The 15,555-nt window shown below is 38.2% G+C and overlaps 1 protein-coding gene across 1 annotated transcript; it reads left to right on the top strand.

The window, feature by feature from the left end:
- The first annotated feature begins 7,885 nt into the window (after nucleotides 1–7,885).
- Nucleotides 7,886–8,818, top strand: OR10X1 (olfactory receptor family 10 subfamily X member 1). Its single transcript, XM_072638573.1, has one exon. It carries the CDS (start codon nucleotides 7,886–7,888, stop codon nucleotides 8,816–8,818), a length of 933 nt encoding a protein of 310 aa, XP_072494674.1.
- The last annotated feature ends 6,737 nt before the right edge of the window (nucleotides 8,819–15,555 follow it).

Raw genomic sequence — 15,555 nt, forward strand, 5'->3', positions numbered from 1 at the left:
CAAGTCACTTAAACTCTTTCACTTTCCTCATCTATCAAATGGGGATAATAGCATCTACTTTTCAAATTTGTTGTGAGGACCAAGTGAGATAATCAATATAAAGCATATATTATAATGTCTGGCACATAGTAGGGATTTTATAAATATTTACTGTTGCTATTGTTGTTGTTATAGGCAGAATCAGATAGCTTCTTATATGTTTTTGTCTTCCCAGTGATTAGCACAATGAACTTCATGGACTAGGTACTTGGTTTTTGATGTATCAATGAAATAACCAACCCACCAATAAATTAACATATTAATGTGATGAACAATAGGAAGTTTCTGTAGAGATCTGAGGGAGAAAGTCTAAGGCAAAGAAGTACAAAATGCTTGTGAAAACCACTTCTCTCTTTGACTCCTTAGTTATTTACAAATGTCCCTATGAGGCACCAGACTGGGCTGTAAGAGACATCTTTTATGGGCCAAGAAAAGCTATGTAAAGTTCAATACTCCAGAGCTTCACTGAAGAGTTCTCTAAGTCACATGATATGGGAAAAAAAAAAAAGAAAAAAACAACTTCTGGAATTAATGAGAGTAAATTACAAAGTTGTGCTAGAAAGTTCTTTTCCTTAGTGCCCTCTGATGAGAAAAGAAAAGTGTGACCCCAGGGACCCTCCAATCTCAACTTCCAAGCTGCTGGAGCTGGAGAACACTAATTCTTACTGAGAAGCAGTTAAGAACTATTTGGCTAAAGGGAAAATGCTTCCCCACTCTAATACACACATTTTAGTTTAGCAGACAATGGGAGCTACACTGGATAGGCTCTTTAGCCACCTCAAAGTCAGTGGCCGTACCACACTTTTTTTTCTTTCCTAAGCCAGATTCAGTCATTTTAAGATATTGGCTGTGATGACCAGCAGGAATTGACAATCGGATCAACATTTAATTTTGGGGACTCGGCATGAAATTTGCTCAGGTAGGAAGCAGGTTGGAAAAGGAGGAGGAAGTCTGTTTCAGTGAAATGCATTTAGAAAAAGAAGACAGGCATTCACATGTGTTATTCTACCTGTTTGACATGGGCAATTTCACTAATTTCTCTAGGTTTCCATTTCCCCCTCTCAAAAGGGATGATTTTGTGCCAGATGGCCTACAAGCTCCTCCATAGCTCTAAATTTGTGATCCTATGAAGGTGTTTTGGGTGATTTCAACTAATAGTCAGCTCCTGCATATGCAGTAAAATGAAGGAGAACTGTGACAGGAGCATTCAGATCAGTTAATGATTCGCAAATTAACAATTTTGAGTGAGATCCATATAAGGCAATATGGAATGGACAGAGTCCAGGTTTTAGAATCTATAAACTGAGGTTTCAAATTGTACCTCTTATACTTAATGTGACTAAGACTGCAAGTGAGCACAAGCCTTGGATTTGCATTGCTAGGAGTTCCTCCATATAACAAAATCACAGGTTCTTTACTATAGATACACTTCACTGTGTTTTTTATTCACTAATTTGGGAGATATATTTATCTTCTAACTAAGATTATACTAGGATACTTGTCAGATTTAGACTGAAAGTATAGAACATGTTAATAATAGTAGACAGCTATGGGCATTAAAGTTTACAAGGAACTTTAGTTAATGAACAAACATGATGTAAGTACATATCATGTTTAACAGATTGGTCTAAGCACTGAAGATACAAAGATGAAAGGAAAGGAATTCCTACATATGTGGAATTATTGTATTTGGTTCTAGCAACTACCTTGTTGGGGGGCGATGCTATTATTATCTCCGTTTTACAGATGAAGAAATTGAACCTCAGAGAGGTTAGTGATTTGGGCATTGTCACATAGGTAGTTAGTGTCAGAAATAAAATTTGAACCCAGATCTATCTCCAAATCCAGAATCAAAACATTATATTACGGGAGAACATAGCACAAAAATGTGCCAGGATTAGGGAAAAGACCCCTGAGGATGTAACATTTGGCTAAGGATAATCCGTACATCTGATAGATATAGGAGACATAGGGTATCATTAAATTTAGATTACAGCAAGAAGTGATTTTAGAGGTTATTTAATTCAATCTCCTCATTTTAGAATTAGTAACCTAGTCTATACAGGTAGGGGAACAGTGAATAAAGTGCCAAATCTGGAGTCAGAAAGACTTATCTTCCTGAGTTCAAATCTGACCTCAGACCCTGAATAGCTCGGTGACCCTGGGCAAATCACATAACCCTATTTGCCTCAGTTTCCTGATCTATAAAATGAGCTGGAGAAGGAAATGGCAAACCACTCCAGTAATTTTGCCAAAGAAACTGCAATTGGGGTCATGAAGAGTTGGGTACAATTGAACAAATAACGAAACAGCAACCTCAGAGAGAAAAGATGTATTGACAAAATCATGCAGGTAGTAAACTATAAAGCTGGGTTTTGACTCTAAATCTGGTGATCTTTCTACCACAACAGGCAGCATCAATGATTGTTCTCAATCTGTTACTACTGCTCTGCTACTGTTTTTTGCAATTCTCCTAACATTCAACATTAAGAGAAAGTTGTGGCTATCGATGGGGCTTTTGAGTTTGACGCTGTGAGCTTTACAATTTGGTTGTCCTGTACGTGCCTCATAATGGAGCAGACTGTCCAAGCCCACTGTCATTTAGTATCAAGGAGACTAGGTGAGAATATCATCTTGACTTTACAGAAACCATTTCTAAATTAGTCCCCCTCCCATACCCTAAGTTACTCAAAGGGCTCAGGATCCTTTTAGAAGGGTTCTTGGAAATCTAAAGAGAAATGTTTATAGTATTAAAAGGGATTTGAGATCTGCATATGCTTATTAGGATATGAAGGGTAGGGGTGGTAAATAAAAGTCTAGGGAGAAAGCTGTTAGATCTCTCCTCAATATCTCCTCCTCAAAAGGAAGAGACTGTAGGATCTAATCATTGGAGTAGAAGATTTTTTCAAAATTAAGGGAAGGAACTAATGAGAAGGAAAGAAATGGATGGAATCACAAAATGTCAGCAGGAAAGAATCTGAGAAATTATCTTGTTCAATGCCCTTAATTTTCATATGTGAAAACTGAGACCTGGAGATATTAAATGATTTACTCAAGCTGACACAGCTAGTATTTGTCAGAGATGGGATCTGAATCTATATAGCATGACTCTGCACCACTCTTTTTTCCATTAGATCATGCAGTAGAAAAACAGATGAAGATTGAATCACCTGCAGTTTTCAGCATAAACAAGTCTTTAAAAATTCAAGTTTCGTTCTTAAAATGTACACAGAGATGTGACCATTTAATGACATCAGATGATCACTTCTGCCCAAGAACTATCTTTCAAGAAATTTTCAAGATGTTGCTATCCCAGTATTTAAATACTAGCATTCAATATTCATCATTTTTACCAGAATCCATTACTTTCCTTTCATTGAACTTAATTGTAATTTTCTTATTTGTCTATTGACTTCATTTTGCAGAATTTCTATCAATTTTTGATCAGATGCTTGTTCAATTATCTATCTAAATATTACTAAGTGAATGAAAACCTCAGCTTCTGGGCAAGAGATTCTAAGGAATTCCTTTAGATAATGACTACATGGAGTTTCTTTTCTGCAATAGTTTTCTTCATTCTCTAGATATGCCTTGTTTGGCTGGTTGATTATTTATAGTACTTTTTTTTTAAATCCCAAGGTGTTTTGCTTCTGCAATTAAAAAGCAGAACAAAACAGAACGGCCCACTTCTAGTCATCAGCCCTGAAATTCCAAGGGCAAGTTCCATATTAGACTAGATGGATTCTAGATAGAAAGGTAAGGATACTGCTACCCGTTCTCTTGGCCCCCAAAACCAGACACAGTGCTGCATCCTAAGTACAGTATTGATGTTGATCTATGGCACTTTATTCCTTAAAACAACACAAATAATACAAAGTAGGTGGGATCCTAGTATTCTCTATGACATTCTGAGGAATTAGGTGAAATGTGCCTTCCAATTTCCATTACCCTATTTGAAAAAGTTCATTATTGAGGAAGAAGTAACCCCAAATACCAACATTTTTTTGGGATATTTGAAGGTTTACCAAGTGCTTTCCTCCCAGTAATCCTGAGAGGTAGGTAATACAAATTTTAGTATCCCCTTTTTCAGATGAGGAAACTAGAGTTCAAACACATTAAATGACTTACTGGTTGTCACAGGGTTGGTAAATAGCAAAGTCAGTATTCAAACTCAGATCTTCTAGTTTCCAAACCATTCTCCTTCCATTACACCACCCAACCTTAGCCTAATCCTTCTCCTGGGTCTACGACCCTATGGTACCCACTTCTAGCTTTCTCCATAACTTTGTTCCAGTAACCACTCACTCTTTTCTTCTTCAGTCTTCTTCTAACCTGACTCTGGCCCATGTCAATTCACACATGCTCAAAATTACCCAGTTAAAAGAGAGAGGGGGAGGGTTGAAAACATAAACACACACACACACACGCACACACACACAGAAAGAGTACCGTTTATTTGTCAATGCTGCTGCCTTCTAGAGGTATTAACCTATCTCTTTCATAATTTTCACTGCTGAGCTTTTCAAAGATGTCGTCTATACCCATGGTCACAATTTGCTTACCACCTTCTCAGTCCTAAATCCCTGACAATCTGCTTTATATTTGTTATTACTGAACTAAAAGGGGCAGCTAGGCTGTGAAATGGATAGATTGTCCAGAAGACCTGAGTTAAAATCCATACTCAGACATTTACTAAAAGTCTGACCTTAGGGAAGTCAGTTCACCTCCTTAAGCCTCAGTTTCCTCAACTGTAAAATGGGGGTGATAATAGCACCTATGCTATAGGCTTGTTGTGAGGATCAAATGATAATATTTTTGAAGTGCTTTGCACAATGCCTTCCACATTGCAGGTTCTTCATATATGCTTACTCCCTTTCAAATGTGATCTTTTTTCTACTTTGTGTTACCTTGATCTTCCTTTGCCTCTCTTTAGAATGTGATACTATTGACCACACCCAATTTCTTAATACTGTTTCCTCCTCCTTCCCTCCTTCCTTTCCTCACATCTCCATTTATAAAGAAAAATAAACAGTCACAAATGATGCTAGAAGGCTCTTAGAAACCTCAGGGTGGCAGGATTCTAGATTTAGTTGTATGGAAAGGACCTCAGAGGCCAGTGAGTACAACACTCTCATTTTACATATAAGAAAAATGATAGTCAGAAAGATTAAGTAACTTGCCCAAAGACTGACAGCTAGTGTCTGAAGCAGGATTTGGACCCATGTCTTCCTGGCTACAAGGCTAGCACTCTATCTATTACAAAGGACCTTACAATCATCATGGTGCCAATGTAGCCAAAAACAAAACAAAAAGCAAAACAAAAAGCTCCCGTGATTAAATAAGAGTTAAATGTAAGGGAAAAATTCCTAAAGATTACAGTAAACCAGAAAGGGAATTAATTTTTGAAAAGAATAGGTACCTCTTCACTAGAAATCTTTAAGCAGAGACTGGACAATCACTTGATAAAGATGTTCTAGAGGGAATTCTCAATTACATATGAGTGGGGCAAGATGACTCCCGAGGTCTTTTCCTGCCACTATATTAAGCAAAGCATTTACTAGCTGCACCCTGAATAAGTCACTTAATCTCTGTTGGTCTGTTTCCTCCTTTATAAAAATGGGAATGATAATAACACCCATCTCATGTGGTTGTAGGGATCAAATGAGATGATACTTGTAAAGTGCTAAGCACAGTGACTGACACATAGTAGATGTGTAAACACCACCACCCCTTTTCCTGAAGATCAGCTAAAATAATTGGGAATTTTGAAGAACAATTTGAAGAAAGTGAATGAACAAGATCATGAGAGTTGAATATGTATGTATGTACAAATGTACTATAAAAGGCTGTTTGATGGAAGAGGGATTGAACTTTTTCTTTTTGGTCCCTGAGAGCTCAACCAGTATGCATGGGGGAAATTGAAGGGTTGGATGAAAAGAAAAGAAAAAAAAATGGCACTACTAGTTAAAAAAAAAAGTGAAAGACTTTTTAAAAGTGAAATGGCATTACCCTGGAAGGTAGCAATTTCCTAATGACCACTTGAGGTTTTCAAAGAGACTCATAATGTAAAAAGTCTTCTTGTTCATTTTGCACAGTTTTTATTTTTTTCTGTTTACTCTTGTTTATACTGCACTGTCTAGCTTCAGAGATTCCTTCCATCTCTAAGATTCATTCAGTATTATTTTTTTTTATTTTAAAGACAAGGAAATTTCAAGCCCCAAAAGACTGTGTGATACCTGAAGTCATGCAGTTAATAATTAATGGAGACCGGATTCAGATTCAGGTCTCATGACTCTACGACAATTGATTTTAAATCTACAATCTAGATGTCTTCCTCTCTCTCCTACCCCCTATAACAATTAATTTACATGAAATTTGTTCTGCTCTCTGTCATGAATGGATGAATGAAAAATTCATATGCCAGAGTGCAAAGTGTTGGGGATAAAAATAGAAAACCAAGACAGTCCCTATCCCCAAGGATCTTGTATTCTAAAACATAATACAATGCATAGGGGAGTGCTGAATAGGGAAGGGTATTTTGGTCTGGGAAATCTGGGAGGAGCAGGTGAGTGAAACAATGAGGCAGTTTACTGACAACCCCTTTCCAGATGCATCAGTAGTATTGATCTGATTATAGGTTCTAAGAGATGGGAAGCAAAGGGAATAGTATTTGCAGGATAGTAGAGTGAAAATAACTGGAGTGAAGAAGGTTGGTCTGGGATGGACTAAATATAATAGGTTCTTGTCAATCAGAACATCATTTACCAGTGTAGAAATGTCAGAGACCCATGATGTGTAAGAATATCCTAATATCATTACAAGGCTGTGAAGTCCTACAGGATGAGCACTATGTATCACCTACAGCACTAATCACACTGTGTTCTGCATAGTAAGTGCTCATTAAACTTAATAAATTAATGACTGAATAAATGAATCAACCCCTGCTTTTAATGAATATCCAGTCTTAAAGATCTAGGGTGATTCTTTCTATATTTCTTCTTTCTATCTCCTTCTTCCCCCATCATAAATGGGACATTGGCCTTTTTCATCTTTCTGAGCAGATGTTATTTTCTATCTGGGGTGGTAGTTTTTCATACTGAGATATTTGATCTTCTTCAAGTGTCAGAAGTCATTGTCTCAGATTTTTCATAGTAGGAGGAATTGAGAATGCCACTTCCCAATCAATCCATCAATGATTCATTCAACCAATACTTACTCTCTACCTGAGATATATGAGACCCTGGGTCAGGATCATTTGTCTCTTTGTGAAATAATGATCATTATTGATGGTGACAGTGAAAAGGTAGTTTTTTAGCTATTACTGAATTCCAAATCTTGCTTTCCTCTGTCTTCCAGCAAATTCCAGAGTACTTTCACCATCAGTTAACCCCTGACAATGTCATGCCAAGAGAATAAAATTCATGTTCATACAAAAGTATGAAATTTTACCTAAGTAAAACATAATTTGGCTGGAAAAACTTATTCATAATGATGGCTATAGAATTTTATATCCTATGGTTTAAATGAAAAAAAATTCTCCATGGTAACATGGAAACAGTATTAAACTGTATCAAAGGACTTGGGTTCAGTTCCTGCCTCCACCACTTAGTATCTGTGTGAATTGAACAAATAATTTTTTCTGGGTATGATTTTCCTCATTTGAAAAGAAGGAAAAAAGGAAAAAAAAATAAAGGGGTTGGGTGTGATGAACTGTCTGCTCCTAATTCAATACTTATGTATGATATGCTGTGCTATAATTTGTCATCCAAGATAATATAAATTAATGGAGTGTTGATGAAATCTGAGACTTTCCTTTATGTTTTTTAGCTTCCTGAAGTTTAGGACAATGAGGATCAACCAGACATTCCTAGAAGAATTCATCCTCATTGGCTTCTCGGTCTACCCAGATTGGCAGGTTGTGTTTTTTGTTTTCTTTTTCTTTCTCTACCTTCTTACCCTCATTGGCAACTTGGCCATCATGGCCCTCACCTGGGTGGACCATTCCCTCCATACGCCCATGTACCTCTTCCTTGGTGCCCTTTCCTTCTCTGAAACCTGCTACACATTAGCCATAATCCCCAAAATGCTTGTAGACCTGTTGGCCAAGGATAGGAGCATTTCTATTCCAGGCTGTGGCCTCCAGATGTGTTTCTTCCTTGGACTTGGTGGCACCAACTGTATCATCCTCACGGTGATGGGTCTTGATCGATTCCTGGCCATCTGTAACCCCCTCCGTTACCCCACACTCATGACCAACAAAGCGTGTGGGCAGCTTGTAGCTTTGGCATGGATTTGTGGTTTTTTTATCTCCTTGACAGAGACGACATTGATCTTTTGGGGATCCTTCTGTGGCTCCAATCTCATCAGACACTTCTTCTGCCACATGCGAGCAGTGGTCAAATTATCCTGCCTAAATAGTGATATCACAGAGGTTGTTGTCACAGTTATTTCTGTGTCTGGCTTGCTAGGCACATTCCTATTCATCATTCTTACATATGTGTTCATTCTCTCTACGGTTCTCAAGATCCCCTCAGCTGAGGGGAGGAAGAAGGCTTTCTCCACTTGTGCCTCCCACCTTACTGTGGTCATCATTCATTTTGGTTTTGCCTCCATTGTCTACTTGAAGCCAGAGGCTCAAGAGGGAGATGATACCCTCATGGCTATCCCCTACACTGTTGTCACACCCTTCCTCAGCCCCATCATTTTCACCTTGAGAAACAAGGACATGAAGAATTCTCTGAAGAGAGTATTGGGCAAGAAAGTTGCCTTAACCAAATGATCTTGGATAGTTGTCATTGGTGGTAAACACTCAGAAACAGTGAGACATTTGCCCTATTACCTGAATTTTTTCTCCCTTCCCAAAGATCAGTAAGGAAACAGCAGAATCTGAGATCCTAGAAATTGCACAAATGTGTTCAGCATGATTAAGGTAGGTTTTCTTTTTCTTGTGGCCATTTACCCCTTAGAGAAACCTTAACTTTTATTGGCTAGCAGTAGGGATGTATAATCAGGCAGTGGAGCATCATTCCAATCATATGTGGGGATTTAGAATGGACTGTTGAGAGGGTGAGTAGAGGTGGTATGCAGGAGAAACAAAGCAGTAGCTGGGGTGAGGAGTGATCAATATTTGAAGATATAAGGATGAGAATGAGAAAGTTGTGCAGACCAAATCTTAAACTCAAATGTGAAATAGCTAGAGCCTCCCCTGGCACATAGTACAATTTCCCATTTAGATGCCCACTTTCTTTCAGAGACAGCCTTGGTGTTCTGATAACAGCCCCAAATCCTAGAAAACCTAGTCATACTAAGTTATTAATTATTTATATGGAACCCTTCTCTGAAGTATTTGTATTATAAAATAAGACCTACAGAAAGGTCAATATTTAACCAAATAAACAACTTTCTTATGGTAAAATTTTCAGGCATAACATTCAGCCCAGAGCAGAAGAGGGGAATAAGAATGGCATCTTCCTCAAGCTCCTGAAATAGTCCCTTTAAGGCAACCAATAATAATTCTAGTACATTTTTGTGAGTGTGTACATATTCATTTAAAGACCCTTTTTCAGAGACTCTTAATGAAGGTCTCATATGGTATAAGAAAGTTTTGTTTATTTTTATAATTTTGATAGCACTTCAAGATTTCCCAGATTCCTCATGATATTCCTCTCAGTAGGGTAGATGTGGTAGAGCAGTAGTCTGGCTCCTTCCTCTGTGCTAATTAGACTAGCTTTTTTTCTTAAAAGTTATCTTCTAGACTGATTTGGTTCAGAGAATTGAAGGCTTATGGTGTTGGCATCATTTCCTCAGTGTACGATTATAGATCAGCTAGGAAGAGCTCTAGGATCTTTCTGATAACTGTTTGATGGATCAAGATGGACAGATCAGATAAAGGAGTTGACTCAGTTGAGGACACTCAAGATGTCCTCAGTGCCTATCCTTGTTGAATAAACTCTGGAAATGGATCAATCTCCTTTTGTGAACTGATGAATATCCTACAAATGTCTCATTTCATTCCAATATTGAACCTAGACTTCCAGGGCACTGGCCTAGAATAGGCCCAAACTAGGGAAGGAAGAAATTTCCTTTTACAGATGAGTAGACTGAGATCCACAGAGAATGAATGACTTGCCTAGGATTAGCTATCTATTGAGTATAAGAGCCAGGACTGAAATTAAGGTCTTGTTACTAATTGAAATGACATTACATACCCTCTAATAGATGGTCAATGCTCCAGTGTCCTATAAAGTCACATAATTTTCATTTCCCAGTATTAGATATGCCAGCACCTCTTTGAAGTTTTTCCTTTGCTCTTTCTTTTTGGACTCCCTTCTTTTCCATACCAGATCAGTCATTCTTTGTGTCAATAGAAAGTTTTCTTTCTTTGGTCTCCACTTTCAAAGGGTTTCCAGATTTCCAAGATGCTCCCATTTTAAAAAATGTTTTTTCTTCATACCCAAATGGTTCAATAGGCATACTCTTCCAGTCCCCATAACCCAGAAACTTGGTCCAGGATCCAGCACATTCAGCAGCCACACACACTATTTCTGATTCTGAGGCACCATCTCCCTATACCTTGTAGCCTGTACCCCCAATCCCTTTAGCTATAATTTTTGCAGCTGTCTCAAATTGGATGCCAGAAACGCAATGTACTTGAAAGAGCTCTGGATTTGCAATTAAAAATGGGGGTTGAAATCCTACTTCTGCTACTTCTGACCTGTATGACCTCAGGCAAGTTGTTCTATATCTGTTGATTCTAGAGGTTCTGGAGATTGAGGGAAATAAGCCCTAAGTCCTAGGTCTGAACCAGGCCTAAATCTCAGTCCTTTATTGTGATGATAATGATTTTAATAAATGACATTTAAGGAGGTCTTTGCAAAGTTTTGCAAAGCACTTTACAAATATTATCTCATTTTATTCTCAAAACACTTTGGTGGATAGGGACTATTATTATCCTCATTTTACAGATGAAGAAACTGAAGCAGACAGGTTGAGTGAGTGTCTGAAATTAGATCTGAACTCAGGCTTTCGTGACTCTAGGCCTAGCACTGTATCTACTACATCACCTAGCTGCTTCCCAATTTCTGGGACACTTAAACCACAACCACCAACTCTACCTCTTGGAAGAAGAGCTTAAAAAAGTGAAGGCTCTCCTGCAGGCCATCAGACAAGTGCCTGACTTTCCCTTGAAGACCTAGAGTGGCCACTGAGTTGTTTTCCACGAGTCTTGTCATTTTATCCAGATGTTTCAGCAGCTAATTTCTGTACGTTTAATTAGGACAAACTTGACTCCATTATTAGACAAGTCGTTTACAATGCTTTTTTATCTTACGCCTGTGTCAGTAAGAATAAAATATTTCAAAGCAAAATAATAAAAATACTGCCTATGCAATGTATGTAACACCTCATTTGTAAAGTATGAGTCCCCCTTTCCTCTGCTGCAGTCTTCCTGCTGATCAGATTTTATTGGGCACAGAAGAACTGAAAAGGGAATCTTTTCCCTCCAAACTTGTTGACAATGCCTTCTTTCATTCCAGCTGGATAATAAAGATTTTCATTTGCCATTCCCCACTCCTACGAGTGGGAACTTAAGTTCCCACACAAACAGCATATTTCAGACCCAATTTCTCCTCAATATTGATGAATCTTTCCCCCTCCTGCTTTGGAATGGGGAGGACATGGTTGATTATAACCCTTGGATGAACAGAGAGTTATTAATTATAATCCTTTTTATAACAATGCTTGTTTACTAAGCCTTATCATCTGCCCTGCTGCTATGAGGCATTGTATTTAATTACAAATGGGCATTATGATTTGATCTTCTGATGCACCTCAAAAACTCCTGGGCCTAGTCATCAAGACCCCTGGACCTTGCCATTGGCCCCGGAGCTGCACTCATGATGTATTGTCTCTCTCACTTAGAAGGTGAGCTCCTTGAGAATAGGTACTCTATTTATTTATTTATATGCTATGTTTGGCATGACAAACATTTAATAAATACTTCATTCATTCATTCATTCATTCATTCATACAGTATTAATAATTGTGTATATTATAAAATATACAAAAATTCAAATTAAAAAGGATGAAATAAAAATGAAAGAGTATTTGATTCATTTACTGCTTGGTTACCCACCACCATGGTCCTACTCTCTAAACTACCTCTAATTCACTAGAAATCTGCACTTTAATACTGGGTCCCTGGTAAACTTTTACTTTAGCTTGCTGAGGCCTTGTCCTCCACGCAACTTTCCAATGTCTCCTCAAAAATTGCTGTTTTATCAGCTACATCAAAAGTTCTCTCTGAACTAACTGGCATGCCACAGCTCTCCTTCCTCTTCATGAAAGGGAAAATAAATTGGATGATGATACAAGCATCTCTGGGTGATGCTTATGAAAATAGTAGCTCCCCTGCTTCCCTGCATGCAAAAAATATCATCCTTTACTTTACTTCTTGAGAAACATCATCCCAGTTTTGAATTTACATTTGCATGGAAATTGTCTATCCTGCTGTATCTTCCTACCCAGTAATCCCCTTTCCCTATGGCTAGCACTCTTGAATTTGCTTCCCCAACTTCTTCCTAATCCAGACACACTGCCTTATATAGCTCTGCTTTCTAATGTTGCATTGGTATTTTTGTTGTTCAGGTGTTTTCAGTCGTTTCCAACTCTCCATGACCCCATTTGGGCCTTTCTTGGCAAACTTGAACTGGTCTGCCAATTCCTTCTCTAGCTCTTTTTACATTTGAGAAAACTGACGCAAACATGGTTAAGTGACTTGCCCAGGGTCACGCAGCTAGGAAAGGTCTGAGACTGGAGTTGAACTCAAATCTTCCCAACTCTAGGCCCAGCACTCCATCCACTGTGTCACCTACTCACCCCTGTATTGGTGTATACCAATATATATCTCAACCCTCCTCTACCTCAGTTATTAAGCTCTCTTCTTCTGCTACTCCCTTTGACACTTCTGTTGTTAACAAATTCCTTTTCATCGTTGACCTCAAGCTTCTTTATTCGTTTTTCTTCCCAGGATCATCTGAACAAGCTGGAAATAAAGTCTTTCACTTAAGAAATCTATGTCCAGAAACCTCTAAAGCTGACCTTCCTTTAGGATATTCATCCACCCTCCATTTCATAGGAACAGAGAAGTATTTCTATTGCCATTTAGAGACCCTTGTTGCCGTCATGAACAATTATTCTTCCTTTGAAGTTAATACCATTTGGCTATAGCACCCTCTCCAGATCCTTGATGGTGTCATACGTTGTTTAATTACTTGCAGGACACTCTGCAATGCAGAATCTGAGATTTTGCCTGAGTATGCCAACATTTAAAAGGCACTGACCCTCCTAGTGCTCACAGATTAGAAGAGTTGCAATGAGAATTCTTTTACAAGTAGGGGTAACGAAGCTCTTTTCAGCTCCAAATTCTTGCAATTCTAAATATTACTAGGGGCAGCTGGGTTGCAGAGTGGATAGAGTGTAGGGCCTGGAGTCAAAAAGACTCATCTTCCTGTGTTTAAATCCAGTCTCAGACACTTCCTAGCTGTGTAACCTTGGGCAAGTCACTTAACTCTGTTTGCCTCAGTTTCCTTATCTGTAAAATGAACTGAAGAAGGAAATGGCAAATCACTTCATTACTTTTGCTGAGAAAACCCCAAAGGGAGTCATAAAGAGTCAGGCATAACAAAGTAAATGTGGTGCATCAGTAATAAGAAAAAAAAAAAGACTTAAACTGGGAAATATTTTCATCAAATATTTTAAAGCTCTCTCTATAAATATTCCAACACTTACCTAAGAAGAATTCCAGATGCAGCAGTGAGTAAGATATCCATGGAGAAAATACAGTGGTTCATTTTTCCAGGATAATTGCACAGATTCAACCTAAAGGCAGGAACTGGACAACAAAAGTGGACTGGAATCATGGACCACAAAACCAGAGCTCTGAGAGAGGCCAGCAATCCAGGGGCCCTCAGAGTTGATTGCAAATCCAGCCTCTGCCAAAACCAACAGCAAGGGGCCATTCAGAGCAATTCCCAGAGTTCCAAGACAGACTAGCCCAAAGAAGATAATGGATTTAGCACTCTGCCTGGAACAACAGCTTGAATTGGGAGCACCAACCCAGTGCACAGAGATGTGATATAGTCTAGCAACCTGCAGATGCTCAGAACTGATCAATCAGGCCCAGAGCCAAGCCAGTAGCTAGGGGTTTCCCAGAGAAATTTAGAGCCAGGACTTTGACTCCAGAACACTCATCTTATTCTTCCCAGAGCAAGAACCTGGACTCAGTCTCAGCTCAGGTAAATTGCTTGGGGTCTGAATCATGGACTCAAGCTGAACTCAGTCACTAAAGCTCTGAGAGGGAGAGAGGAAGGGAATTGCTAATATCATATCTTGGTCTGCCACAATCACCAAAAGCAGAGTCAAATGAGTCTCTTAGAGGGGAACAGGCTCAGTCCTGAAACATCTCATTGTTAGGTCAAGAACCTTGGGATGCCCAGGATAGATCTCTGGAAGACTAATTAAATAAACAAACAGAAAGATAAAGAGTTTTGTTATCATGAAGTCAGAGACACCTATCATGAAGTCAGAAATGCCTAAGACACACATCCAGAAGAGGAGGAATAGTTGCAAGCAAAGCCCCAAAGAAAAACACAGACTGCCTATAAGATCATTTAGGAATACTAGAAGAAATGAAGCAAATGTTAAAAAAAAATTAAATGAAATGAGAGCGTTACAGGAAAAAAGTAGAAAAGAAATTAGAGCTATGGTGGAGAGAGTTGGAAAGAGAATTAACAGTGTGGTACAAGAGATATAAAATCTAACATAAGTAGTAAATTTTCTGAAAATTAGAAGGAACCAAATAAGTTAGTGACTCTGTGAAACAACAAGAAATATTAAAATTGTCACAAAATTTAAAAAATGTAATGTTATGCTATTTCATATCAAAAATAAGTCACCTAGGAAACTAATCAATGAAAGATAATTTAAAAATTGTGGACTATCCACCTCCAGGGAGAGAATTCATGGACTATGAGTGCATATCGAAGCATATTTTTCCTTCCTTCCTTCCTTCCTTCCTTCCTTCCTTCCTTCCTTCCTTCCTTCCTTCCTTCCTTCCTTCCTCTCTCTTCTCTCTTTCTCTACTTTCTTTCTCTCCAATATAGTTGATAGGGAATTTTTTTTGGATTACTTCACATGTATAAGGAGTATCACATTGCTTGCCTTGTCAATGGGGAGGGGTTAGAAAGGAGAGAATTTGGAACTCCAAAACTTTAAAAAGAAGAATGTTAAAATAATAATTAAAAAGAGGAACTAACTCAAAAAATATGAAATACCTGAAAGGCATAAACAAGAAAAGAGCCTGGAAATAATATTTCAATAAATCATGAAAGAAACTGCCTAGATCTCTTAGAACCAGAGTACAAAGTGAAAATAAAAAAGAATCTGTCAATTACCTTCTGTAAAAAACCTCAAAAGGAAAAGTAGGAATATCTCAGCTAAAATCCATCACAGCATGTC

This window comes from Notamacropus eugenii, chromosome 2, assembly GCF_028372415.1.
Source record: "Notamacropus eugenii isolate mMacEug1 chromosome 2, mMacEug1.pri_v2, whole genome shotgun sequence".
Lineage (NCBI taxonomy): Eukaryota > Metazoa > Chordata > Mammalia > Diprotodontia > Macropodidae > Notamacropus > Notamacropus eugenii.

What these genes read in the sequence shown, in the direction of transcription:
- OR10X1 (XM_072638573.1), top strand. Translation starts at nt 7,886, where the DNA reads ATGAGGATCAACCAGACATTCCTAGAAGAATTCATCCTCATTGGCTTC.